General features: G+C 38.0%; 1 protein-coding gene across 1 annotated transcript in view; it reads right to left on the minus strand.

Annotated features, from left to right (window-relative positions):
- The window catches only part of MYO3A (myosin IIIA), a 131,610-nt gene that overhangs the window by 98,417 nt on the left and 19,044 nt on the right, over positions 1-14,149 (minus strand). The window contains 1 exon segment of the mRNA XM_048048503.2: positions 10,783-10,917. Within this exon segment, the coding sequence (XP_047904460.2) occupies positions 10,783-10,917 (135 nt within the window).

Below are 14,149 nucleotides of genomic sequence, written 5' to 3' on the forward strand. Positions count from 1 at the left end.
ATTTACAGTAAGCAAAGTAATGTTAAATATTAGAATGGGGGGCGTAGTATTCACATGCTACTTAACTACATAGTGGAATAATAAGAATCTCTCTTTTTTTCACTCCCCTTCTGGTAGCAAAGTTGTTAGAGATTTATCATACTAAGCTCTTTGTATTTGCTATATTCTTCAGCAATGTGGGCCATAACATATGCTCGACAGCTGCCTAAAAGATGTGGACCCTGCAAACCACAATGTAATATAAAATACTCATCTTGCAGAAAAAAATACAAGTATTTACTAAAACTTTGAAGCATCAAATAATAGTTGTAGCCACACAACTTTGATCTTGGGAAAATGGGATATAATTCAAGAGTGAAAAATTGCTATAATTGGGAAGCGAAGAGGTACACATTAGAAATGGAGAAATCAAGGCTGATTCAGATGTGTAATGGATCAAATTATTCAATGTTGGTCAGAGTGGAGCAATTATAACCAAAGACATTACTGAAAAATGATCCACATTGAATAATATGAAAAAGCAATTTCCAATTGTTTAATTTTTCTTCTATATGTGTCATTTGGAAATACCTGATGTTAGACAAATCACAACTCCCTTCCCTCCAACACTCCCCCACTGAAAAAATGACTGTTTATTTTCCACTACGCTTATTTCCTGAAAGATGGTTGTTTTAAAGTAAATCTCCCATCTAAAAAAAAAATTGCATACCTGCTATTATAGGATTTTATTAGACAGACCAACTTCCATCCAGTGTGTTTTCGAAACTCCGCCATGTTTTCAGACCACCATAAACCTGCCTTTATTGTCTCAGATGGTAACATCTCTGTGTACAGCAACCGTGGTATCTAACAAAGAAACACTGCAAGCTTTCAAAAGGAAAATCCCAAATAAATTATGCCTCTGTACAAATCAGAAGGTCCACAATTTAACATAAAAAAGAGGTAATATGTACAGTAATGTCTTTATTGTTGCTAGATAGGCTCATCTCTTTGAAAGCCAAAATGAGACCACCAAGACCTTTCTGTGCATTCCCACAGACTCCTGTGAGTCACTCCAGACACTGTGTGAGACCCAGAGAGGCCTCTGGTTTCCATATTCCTACCCATTCCTTACAACTATTGTTATTTTAAGACAAAATCTTCACCTGATGAAGTTCAGCAGCTTCAAGAACCATACCCTCCCCTGCTCCACACCTATGACAGGACTCCATGCCCTTTCAGACTAGGGCAGGATATGGGACTGAGGTAAAGGCATTGCATTCCTGGTCAAGGACTATTCAGATAAACAGCTTTTAAAAAATATTGATCTGCTTACCTAGCACAGAGCTTATTAATACCCCTAAAGAGCTCATAAAATCACAATTAATGAGTCAGAAGTAAATACACTGTCACCTACTGCAAAATTTCAGGCGAGTGTAAAAGTAGACAGCTTCTTTTCCAGTTTCTTGTCTCTCCATGTTTTACACCACCCAGTCTCCCCTCCGTCAAACAGCTGAAGTCTCATCCATGTTAAACCATACAACAGTGACAGAAATATTTGGATGATGTGTCTCTATCTTTCTTAATGTATGTCGAGGTAGGAAAGAAACCTGAATTTCATAATACACTGTTACAGTTGTCCTGATCCTAGAAGTTCTTATCGTGCTTCTGGCAATTTCAGCCAACACATACACACACTGATACCTTGATCTTACTTTGGATGGTGGTTGCTTCTCTTTTGTAGCAAACCTCACTGCAACCTTGAATTTTAGGGACATGGTTTAGTGGGTAATATTGGTGGTAGGGGAACAGTTGGACCAGATGGAGGAGGTCTCTTTCCAACCTTAATGATTCTATGATTTCTATGCACTGTCAGTACCTCAGCTCTCTAGTTACAAAACATCTCCCTTCCCCAATGCAATGCAGTATCTAGACCTGCTGGGATTTACGTCTTTAGATGCATAACCTTACTTCACACATAAGATGCTATATGACAAAACAGAGGATTTTCTTTCTTTTTTTTTTTTTTTAAATAAGGACACACTTCAGTGAGTCTCATCATTTATTAGAATTAAACATGGTGTCTAAAAGGCAACGTGAGAGACTTCCATGTAAAGTAGGTCAGTGAAGGATCCAGAACTATTAGCCACACTAGATTTGGGCATTAATTACTCTCATTTTTCTCAGTCTGACACATATGTAAATCATGCTGTCACTGTTCATTTATGGATCTGTGAGGAAAATTTATGCATATTTCATGAATGCTAGGGCTCTGTCTGTGACTACAGTCAGCATTTGCAAACATTTGGAAGCATCTCATCTGCTAAACTTCTCTTTCCAAACACCAAATACAAGACTTTAACAGCACAGAAGATTCACTGAACGCCACATGCATAGCAGCAGGTATACTGCTCATCTTTCATCATTTTATCCAGGAGTTACTGCAACACTTTCCTGAAGGTCTTGGAGACTTCTTACCCCTAACTAGCCACCTTCGACCATGCATCCTTCCCTCAAATCCTCATACTGGCTGCCCCTTCTCAATTACACCAGACACGAGCTAGCTGCTTTTACTGTCAAGACCCATAGCAGTCCTAATACCCTTCCTTAGGCAGTAGCACATCTATCTTTACAATGCTGGTATCCATCACTGGCTAATTGTCAACATGACATGCTTGCTCTTCTGCTTTGAAGGAGCAGCCAAAACAAAAAGAAAACTATACCACTATCCTTCAAATCCTCCTTAATAACTTTGCTGCAATGCTGACAAATGCTTGCAGATGCTTGAGATCACAACTGACTTCTGTTATCCCCTTGGATCTCCATTTCAAAATCCATTTGCTCTATCTTGTTTTAAGCTTTGATGTAAACCCCCCAGCAATGAAAACTGACTTTTAGTATTGGAGTGGAGAGAGTAACTGATATTCTACATATTGTGCTGGACTCTCCATCTCTTGGCAAATTCATGAGTGGAAATTCTTCTAAAAGATCTGCAGAGAAACATAAAGGATTTGCATTATGGACTCTCAGCTTGTTATATACTCAGCATATGTAAGTGACTTACCAGACAATGGCACCTGCCCTTATCATTGCTAATTAAGACTACACCAAAATGTCTGGCTTCTCCCCAGGCTTGCTGCTCTCTGCTTACCACACAGATTTCCTTTGAGAGTCACGTTTTGTTAGGCAGGTTTTCTCACAGTTACTAGCATTTTAGGTAGATTTTAGCTCAGGCTAAGCAAGCCACTAGAAACAATCTAGTTCAACGGACCTGTTACCCTGGTACAGCAGACTATCAGTTTGGTATGCTGGCATTTTATTCCTTTTTTCCATACAGGACTACCTAGACAATTGTTAGAGTAGAGATTAAATGGTATCTACACAATGTATTTGTACTTTGTCTATGGTTGGGAAGAGTGCCATATGAACTGGAGCACTACAATTTTCTGTGTTCAGTTTAATTCAGACTCTTAGGGGTTCTATTTACTGGGTTTAATGATTTCCTTCTTCCTTAGAAAAAGAAACACAAATAGAAGTGTCCCATGGATTAAAAAAGATAATTTAAATATTTATACATTTTAAAAGTTTCCTCCTCAAGTTAAATTTAAAAGATCAAAGTAACAATTTTGATTTACTTCATGCAGATTTTAAATCAGCAAATACAGCTGCCAACTGGATAGCAATAATCCTTCATGATAATCCTTCTGTAATTCTTTTGAGTTATCAGCGTCTGATCAGCAAGTTCAATTAACATCAAGAAACACACAGAAGATCAAAAAAGTATACCAATTGGCCTGTAACAATGTAGAATGATAAAAATTATCATTTTGTTTCTCTATTTCTTTAATCCCTTTATTTTCCCACCTTAAAAGGTTGAAGGAATGGAAAAGGCTAATGTCACTTTAGAGAAGCAGGTTACAAAGCACAAGCTATTCTATACTTTTACATGATTACTCCACCGAAGATTACACTGACACAAGAAAAGGTTCTACATGAGAGCAAAAATTAATCAGGTTGATTTCAATCTGGAATGTGCATAATTGATATCCATACAGACTGCACTACCTCAGGTGCTGTTGCACTACTCAAGTACTGTTTGTGAAGGTACTTTTTAGTATTAGAGCTGATCAGAAAACAGAGCATGCAGTCAACTGGAAATTTTAACATATTCTTCCTTCAAAACTTCTTACCATAAATTCAAAAATATTTTGATTTGGAAATGTTTTCATCGCATTGAAAACAGTGTATTCTAGTATGTGGAATATTATACACAGTAATAATTATATAATAATGACAAAATTAAAATTGCATGCTCTAAGAGGAGACTGCCGAGCATGACAGTACAACATCAGGTTTAGTGTGAGCATATACGGACACTAAACAGAATAGGCAGGGACACTTAATACAACCTGTTTGCTGGACAGCATGAGGGAAATGGACTGCAGAAATTGGACAGACTCACGCTGTGCTACATGGACCGTTAGTCTAACTCAGAAGGGCACCGCAAATATTCTTAAAATGTTCACATACACACATGGAGGACCAAAACACCTAAAAAAAATGCTTTGACAGTCTTCTTGAAGTTCAGCACAGTCAAAGGTATTTATTTCTATAACTTCTTGGCAATTTCCTCCACCAATCATTTTTTATGCTTTTATTTTCCTACCTTAAAAGGTAGAGGGAATAGAAAAGGCTAACATGCCGCTGTCTTTAGAGAAGCAGGTTCCAAGCACAAACTGTTCTGCACTTTCACATGATTTCTCTGCCAAAGATCACACTAGAACAAGAACACGAGAGGTTCCTACAAAATATTTTGATATCACAAGACGGCATGTTTGGATGGGAAGTTGCTCCAAATGTCTTCCCCTACCAGGCTGTTCTAACTCAAAACAAAACAGAATTATCTTCTTACTATAAAAATAAAAATAATGGATGTTTTTCCTATTTCCTAAGCACAAAAAGATACTGAGAATGGTGTAAAAAAAAAAAAAAAAAATCACTTACGTGATCACAAACCCAAACATATCCCAAATATGACAAGCGTAACTGTGTGTCTTTTGGAGACAGACTGAGATGATTCTTAAAGTTCTACCCGATCTGTGTAGGAAATGAACTATAAAAATAAGTTGCATTATGACAGCAGTAAAAGCTGTATAATACCTACTATTTACCTTGCTGTTGTACTTTCAGCCTTCAGTCTTTACTTGGTAGTTCTTTGCAGCATGTTTCAGGCAAGGGCTGCGCTACTTGTTCTCCCCACCTGCCCTTAACCTGCACACTTTACCTGTAAGACCCAATACAATGTGCCCCTCTGCTCCATCTTCCATCAGCTGATTTCCAATTACCTCAGATCTATTCCCTTCCTAATTAATAGCCACAGCTGAAACAAATGGGTTATAGCACACTCTGCCTTAGCCGTGCCATCATGCTGATGCCTGCTGACACAAAACTGCTAGGCTGATTCATCCCAAGTATAATACTTAAGTGGTTTCTTTTCAACACAGACTCAATAGGCCAATTTCTTCTGCCTACATCTCTGGAAACACATGACAAGGCTTAAAAAAAACAAACTGGCAAGAATCCTCTCCAGCAATATTCTTTATTATAAATGTGATTCGAACAGCATCCACACAGGGGCAGATGTTCAGCCTAAGTGCAGCCTACAGAGAGAAAGGCATTACTGAACTGAGTCAAAACTACTGTTATACCATATAGATCTATTTTTACATCTATACATTCATTTTTACATCTAACATTTATTCCTGTAGGTGGTTTCCTTAAAAACAGTGAATTGAGCAAGTTAGCTTTTATTATTTATTTATTTATTTTTGTAATAAAGTAACCTAATCACATAAAACACTCTTGCATTGTTTTCTTTTAGTTTACTATTTAGTTAATTTTTATTCTATACCAGTCTCAAATTTAGGTCCTCATGTGTTAAGATAAACGCTATTTGGTAACTTTATTTTCCTACAAATACTCTACTATAATGTCAAATACAGAAAAAGTGTTATGAGAAAAGGTTGTTCAATTTTATTTTTCCATGTAATCATTATGCAAGTTTTTTAACTGATAAGACCTACGCTGAAAGGCTACATCAAAGTAGGAGATTGACTACATCTCTCTTGATACTTTATTACATCAAGAAAGTAATTGTTTCTTAATTGTTTCTTTTAACAGATTTTTTTTTAGATGAGCAATAGCTCCTGTTCTTCCAGAAGCGCATTTCCAGCTCACAGCACTGCAACTTCAAAAAGCTTTACAAGATCATTTAGGTAATCCACACATCAGCACAGAGACACAGCAATACAACAAAGAAAATGAAATTAAAATATTCAACAGAAAACTAGGAATTTCACTTCAAATTAGAAAAATATTTTCTATAAAGATACATGCTATTAGGCAACTATTAAGTGAGGAGATTAGGAAAAAATACTATGTTTACCCAGGATTACCCTGCAACAGATCTTTCCCATCACTTTGAAGCAACTGGTTTTGGTGCCTACAGACACAGAAACTGTCAGATGACCTAAACCAATAGGTGAGATCCTAATATCATTTAGTTGTAGGTAAATAATTCTTGATTGTCATCTATTTTAATGATTTCTATTCAGAAGACAGTATCTTCAACCTGAATTGTGAATCCAGTGCCTCACTGTTGAGATCTTCACCAAAAGGCCTTACAGGGAGCAGCAAATAAAAATTGTAATTTTAGATAAAAATTGAACGTACAGCTATCTTGTCCTTGAATTTGAGAGTACAGGTTCAATAGGTAACAAGCCAAGTAAGGGTAGATTAATCCTGGAAAACAGAGATGAAAAGTGGGGTGGACTATCTTACACCAAGACATCAATAACCTCATCATAAACCCATCCAAGGTTTTTTCCAGTGTCCAGAATATCTAATAACTTATGACTAATATGACCATTTTATGATAATTCACATAATTGGGACTAAAAAAATCTCACAAGAACCCTTTACAACACTATAGAGTCTTTTTGGCTACTTGGCCAGTTCTGGCCTCAAAACTGGACCTCACAGCCACTTGCCTTCACTTAGTACAAATCCATTTAGTAACTTTTTCCTCCCCCAAAACCAAGCACGATCAAGTGCAATATAAAAAAAACTACAGAGAACTATTGGGTACATCAAAAATCATCATACTGTAGTCTTTCAGATGAATTTCATGGTGATCAATCTGATCTCTATGATGAGAACGGTTTTGCACATAGTTGTACTACCTTATTTCCATTTAACCATACCAGAACTGTTTAATCCTTGGCAGAAGGATTAGGCCAGTTATTTGAGCTTCAGAAATGGACATACAGACATGTATGTCTATATGCAATCACCTTTCTCTGCAGTTACCTTCCTTCCATAACAGAGGTACCACTTCTAGTTCAGAAAAATCTCTGAACTCTCTCGCAGTTGCTGAACTGCTAGGAGAGCAGCATCTCCTTCTATGACCAAGTGACGCGCTTGGTGGATGAGGGAAAGGCTGTGGATGTGGTTTACCTTGACCTCAGTAAGGCTTTTGACACAGTTCCCCGCAACATTCTCCTCAAGAAACTGGCTGCTCGGGGCTTGGACTGGCGTACGCTTCGCTGGGTTAGAAACTGGCTGGATGGCCGGGCCCAGAGAGTTGTGGTAAATGGAGTCAAATCTGGTTGGAGGCCGGTTACTAGTGGAGTCCCCCAGGGCTCGGTACTGGGGCCAGTCCTCTTTAATATCTTTATCGATGATCTGGATGAGGGCGTCCAGTGCACCCTCAGTAAGTTTGCAGATGACACCAAGCTAAGTGCGTGTGTCGATCTGCTCGAGGGCAGGAAGGCTCTGCAGGAGGATCTGGATAGGCTGGAGCGATGGGCTGAGGTCAACTGCATGAAGTTCAACAAGGCCAAGTGCCGGGTCCTGCACCTGGGGCGCAACAACCCCATGCAGCGCTACAGGCTGGGAGATGAGTGGCTGGAAAGCTGCCTGGCCGAGAAGGACCTGGGGGTATTGGTTGATAGTCGGCTGAATATGAGCCAGCAGTGTGCCCAGGTGGCCAAGAAGGCCAACAGCATCCTGGCCTGTATAAGAAGCAGTGTGGCCAGCAGGTCTAGGGAAGTGATTGTGCCCCTGTACTCGGCTCTGGTGAGGCTGCACCTTGAGTACTGTGTTCAGTTTTGGGCCCCTCGCTACAGGAAGGACATGGACGTGCTCGAGCGAGTCCAGAGAAGGGCGACCAAGCTGGTGAGGGGTCTGGAGAACAAGTCTTACGAGGAGCGGCTGAGGGAGCTGGGCTTGTTCAGCCTGGAGAAGAGGAGGCTCAGGGGCGACCTTATCACTCTCTACAGTTACCTTAAAGGAGGCTGTAAAGAGGCGGGGGTTGGTCTGTTCTCCTACGTGCCTGGTGACAGGACGAGGGGGAATGGGCGAAAGTTGCGCCAGGGGAGTTTTAGGTTGGATGTTAGGAAGTACTTCTTTACCGAAAGGGTTATTAAGCATTGGAACGGGCTGCCCAGGGAGGTGGTGGAGTCACCATCCCTGGAGGTCTTTAAAAGACGTTTAGATGTAGAGCTTAGCAATATGGTTTAGTGGAGTACTTAGTGTTAGGTCGGAGGTTGGACTCGATGATCTTGAGGTCTCTTCCAACCTAGAAATCTGTGATACTGTGATACTGTGTGATACTGTGAGAGCATTTTACAGAATTCTCCCATGCTTCATAAGGAATCCTGTTACTGATTTGCTTTGTCCCATAATATTCCACAGATATCTACAGCTGACCCCAGTCAGACAGAAGATACAAGCTAGACGGACGCTCATCCAATTAAAACAAATATACACACAGGAGCAGCCATACTCTGTCACATTCACATGCAACAGTGATAGTTTTACGTGACTGTTATACTAGAAACGTGTAAGAATTTCACAGTACAATTCATATAAATAATGTTTAAAACAGAATTAAGAAAAAAGAAACCTGAAAACTATCTTCCCAGATGAGCTTGTTGTTATGTAGTATGGGACATGCCTTTGAGAACTGAGGATTTCCCTCTTCAGGAAAAAAATTATTTCATCACATCTACATAGGTAGAGTCAAATACTCCAAAACCAGCAAACAAACAACAACAAAAAAATACAAATCCAAACCAAACCAACAACAAAAAAACCCAAACAGACTCCAAAGCAATGGAAACAGAAGTCTCTATAAGCTAAAGTAAAGACTAATTGCTGCCGTTATGAATTTATACAGATATTAGTTAAAAAAAAAAAAAAAACAAACAAAAACCAAAAAAAACCACACCAATACCAACAAACAACACACAAAACAAAATAACAACAAAAAAATCACTTATAAATTTTAAGACACCTATATAGCTACTGTGAAAAAACCATCTGCAATGGCCCTGTAAAACTGCATGCAAGCTGGAAGGAAGGTGACGCGTCAGAGGAAGCTATGCCATAACAGGTTTCTTTCACAGACCTTTGTATTAGACGTGCAGCTTCACCAAAGTCACTGCTGGAAAATTAGTTTTCTGCTCATGTATATGTACACATACACACACCAGCTGAAATCCTTTGTACACATGGATCTCCATGTGCAGTGACAGAAGGCATCCAAGACTATTCCACCCAACCCACAGTGGCACTTGCACATGTGCAGCGTGGTATGTGGAGAGTAAATATAAAACTTGTACTCCAGATGTAGCTTGTGTTCTTCACATCAATAAAATAAATCCATTCAAAATATAAAAGTTAAAATATAAACACTTGACTGTTCCTCACAGTCTGTTCTATCCTGGTTGTTTGGCACCCATCCTTTACAGGCCAGAAGTTTCACAGATGGAGTCTCAAATGCCCAGCAGACACAACAGAAGCTAGATTTTTCAAAGATGCTCACTACACAAAAGGCTGACATCTTTTGACGTCAGTCTAACCTAACAATTTATTATCAATTCTAGTGCAAACTGTCCTGAAAACATATTCCCAATGCAATTCACAATTTGGAAAAGCTTTAGAAGTTAGGCTTTTTTTTTTTAGAGCTTGTTTTCAGGATTAGGTAACACTTATCTGAGATATTTGGCAGAAGGATTACATTCATGTAGCTGGCATTATAAAATACCACCAATTCTTCAATCTCAACCTTATCAAACAATGATCAAACATCAGCAAGGAAGTTTTTGCAGAACAGATTATAGTGAACCTATGAAAATAGTAGTGATCAAGTTCTTTGCTCCTAGATTAGTCAAAATTAAAGACTGAAACACACAAATTACAGGCCTTACCTTGCTCTCATTCCATTTGGGGAAATCCTGCTGCTTTCAACTGTATTTGGCAATTAGAACAGGCTACTACTTATTCAGGCTACTTGTTTATTTGTCTTATTTGTATATTTATGTGCATAAAGAAACATAATTCATTTCTACCATTTATTTTTGAAAAAAATCATCATAGCAGTTACTTTACCTGTTATATCATATCTTAGTCATATTTAAACAAATACTACAGAAGGAAGATTCCCATGACACACTTTTTGTCAAAGAAAGATCTATAGTAGTAAATCCTATCAAGTCCTATTAGCATTTACATCCTAATTCTGAAGGCACAGTACTAGCCGTATAAAGTACCTAACAAGAATAGTGAAATCAGAGCAGAACATTAATTCAAAACACTGACAAAACTAAACAACAGTATTTATCACTTCACATGCAACTACTCTAAAGAAAGCCATCAAACAAATAACTTGCATCTCATTCATTGTGTTCATACTCAACATAAGAATGCTGACTTGAAGAAATTTTTTCCCAAATTATTTACCTCAAGAACAAGCCAAAGCTGGTCTCCATTTTTCACATCTTTCTTATAGTACATGCCATAGAATTTGACTACATTGGGATGATCAGAGAGAGCTTTCAAAATGTTGTACTCAGCTTCAATTTCTTCATCAATATCCTGGGATTACAAATGAGAAATACATAGCAGTTAATAAATAATAAGAGCAATTAAAAAACAAAACAAACAAACAAAAAACACACGGTTCTCAGGCTATTCAAATCTAGTTTGAAATAATGCAAAGAGAAAAAATAATAAAACAAATAAATCCAAGTATTAATGTGCCATTTGCAGAGTTACAAAGCTTGGTTTTGTTTACTTAATGAAAGTCATCTTTTTTTTTTCCTTGGTCTTCTGCCTATTCAACTAACAAATGCATGGGGTATGGCAGAGGAGCTCTCAGAAGAATGGGCAAAGAACATTTCAAGTTGAAACCTGGGCAATCCACAAGTGTATAGGTGCAGACTGATGAGTTTTTGGGAAGTGCACGCAGATGCCTTGGGAAGTCACCAGTTACTTCTCCAGTCTCAAGGGTATTGCCAGCCAGAGATGGTGCAGCTGGAACTACCTTGCCACCTCTCTGTTCACAAACGAGTATGACTGCAGCCCCATCTTACTCATTTATCATTCCACTTTCTGGAATCATCTGTGAATTCTTTTCATTTTCTGCTATCATAGAAATTGGTGATACCCGTGATTTCTCCAGCTTTTCCAATGAGCTGAGTAGTGGCTTTTTGGTCAGTATGTTTTATTGTTGTTTTGTTTTTAAACAGACCTCATGTTTCTTACATAGCAAGCCAAGTCCATTTGGAGGCAAGACCTGACAAATGATTGTCATCACATGCACCAGGGGCTCTGCAAGGCCCTTCAGGCCAAATACAGATGCTAGCAACTATGGGCACTGGACAAGTCAGGTAACCCCTTTCACCTATGCACTAAAAGTGCTCATTGAGGGATGTTTTCAGACTGCTTCCATCATGCTGAGAAAACATTCAGTCCATCCGGGCCACGTTCTGCCATGTAGAAGCAGAATAGCTGCAGCCATTTTCCCTGCATTGTTTAGATCTTGAAAAAGTATGGACAGCAAACCTGTTAGCAAATTTAAAGTGCTTTTAATACAATTTGCTATTTACACACAAAGAGAAATAGATGACAAATCACTTGTAGAGGGAGGCTACTCATGAAGTGCACTATCCATATGAATGGATTTCATACCAATGAAAGGCACCTACTCAGTGCTGAAAACCTTTATCACCTGCCTCACCACCACCAAATGGAAGTGACTGTTGGGGAGAAAAGGGATGCTTTGTAGTCCTAATGAATGACAATCCTCGTTTAGTTCACAACATAAGACACCTGTGCCTAAGAGGACACCTGACCTATGCAGATCTCTCCAACACTAAATACAAGTAACGCTCCCCATGTTAGCCTTGGGCTATTTTTCTTGACTGACCTCAGTGAACTTCCTTTGTCACCAGTATCTTCAGGAATTGGGTTGTTAAACTTTCACATTGAGCTTACATGAGTAAGTCTCCTTACAAGGAAGAGCTTTAGAGATTTTTTTTTTTTGGGGGGGGGGGGTGGGGGGGGGAGAGAGGAGGAAGCAGCAGCAGTTTTCCTCTATTTCAAAAAAGAAGGAATTCACTCTAAGAGAATTTTCCCACAAGCACAACACAACGTAGCCAAAAAAATAACGAGAAAGGAAGAAACAACCAGGGTACTGGAGGGAACAGAAGGACAAAAATGGAAAGAGACAAAGATAAGAGGCAATAAGAGAGAGAGCGAGCATCTGGTAAAAACAAAAGGACAAACTGAAAAGAAAAAGTCAAAACCAAAATACACACAAAGCATACAATAGACCTAGATGCCTTGGGGAAATTGGAAGAGAATTACCCACTGTCCCACTGTGATGTAATAGATGTTTGTCTCCTGAGGGGTACTCAGATTTTGAAATTTTTACCAATATGAGGAGAAATGAAGAGAGGGAGAGTGAAATGAATAGAATACTTATTCTATACATACTAGAAAGAAAAATCTTCCTTTGCATTTTATGAAGGAAGACAACTTGATTTATTTGGTTGAATTTAACATATTTACCTGCATAAAACATAGCTAAAGGGAGAGCCTCTTCTAGAAACAGTAGATGGAATATTTTCATGTGAACTTAGATGTAAGATATTTTGGGTAAGAGTCTTAAAGTACACTGGTGTTTAGTTATAGCCCTAAGGACAAGACTAAGATTGTTCTCAGTTCCATCTTCATATACAGTCATTTCAACACCTTTGCTTTCTTGTTTCAGTTTCAAAAAATCTGAGATGTTATTTAACATAAAGAATCTAGAAGCTCTAAAAAGATTAAATGTGAAACGCTTATTTCAGTTTCATATCACCCATGATAATGTAGTTTCTTAAATTGGTATTTCCAGATTGAATTAAGTAATATAAAAGCATATTTCTGCTCTATTCTTCAGTCCACCCCTTATAGGTTGCGCATTTCTGAAATCATCTTTAAAGAAAAAAATAGTAAAATTTAAAGAAAACATATAAAGTACCTTTTTCATCATTGCAATGGCTCCCTCTGCAGCCATTAATAATACTTTCAGTTTAAACAAAAAGGTCTGGTTTTATAACTTTCACTCTATTTCTAATATTGGATTGCCATTTTATTACCAACATGGAGATACAGCAGCTACTTCAGACCTCCTGTGAATAGGAGGGGGAAAAGAAGAGTGGTATTCTTAGAATAAAAGAGAGAATATATTCAGTTAAGAATTCAAGTCTTGTACTCTGATGTTGACTGAATTATTGACTTTCCATTATGTATCAGTATCCTCAGCTCACTTGTTTGCACACTGAAAAAAAACACCTTTAATACAGGCAATAAAAAAAAAATCATGAGAATATTTGACAGAAGAAAAATCTAATTTTAAAACAAAACTAGAATTTTAATATAAGTAGATGACTTTTTTGAATAATATTGGGGTATGCTGAAAAAGAAATTTCTCAATTCTTCCAGTTCAACATTCTCAGTTCATGGAAATTCTGGGTGGCAGCTTACAGGGTTTTCAGCAGCTGAGATGAACAGAAGTTTAAAAGTCTCAGCTGACCAAGAAGAAAATTTTAAACTGCATGCTTTTACAAAGAAACAAGAAAAAATGGAACTTTTAAGTCAACTATTTCATTAAAATTGGGAATCTGTTATACCTTAATATTTTTTTCTTTCTTCTGTTTCTTATATTGCATCTGTATCCATTGTTTTTATTTCTTCTGGCTTCTTCACATGCTACTCCCTTATCTCCTATTTAATCTGTTTCTCTTTCCTTTAGCATCATCTTTACTTCCTCTTCTCTCCC

The sequence above is a fragment of the Anser cygnoides genome, chromosome 2 (genome assembly GCF_040182565.1).
Source record: "Anser cygnoides isolate HZ-2024a breed goose chromosome 2, Taihu_goose_T2T_genome, whole genome shotgun sequence".
In the NCBI taxonomy this organism is placed as follows: Eukaryota; Metazoa; Chordata; class Aves; order Anseriformes; family Anatidae; genus Anser; species Anser cygnoides.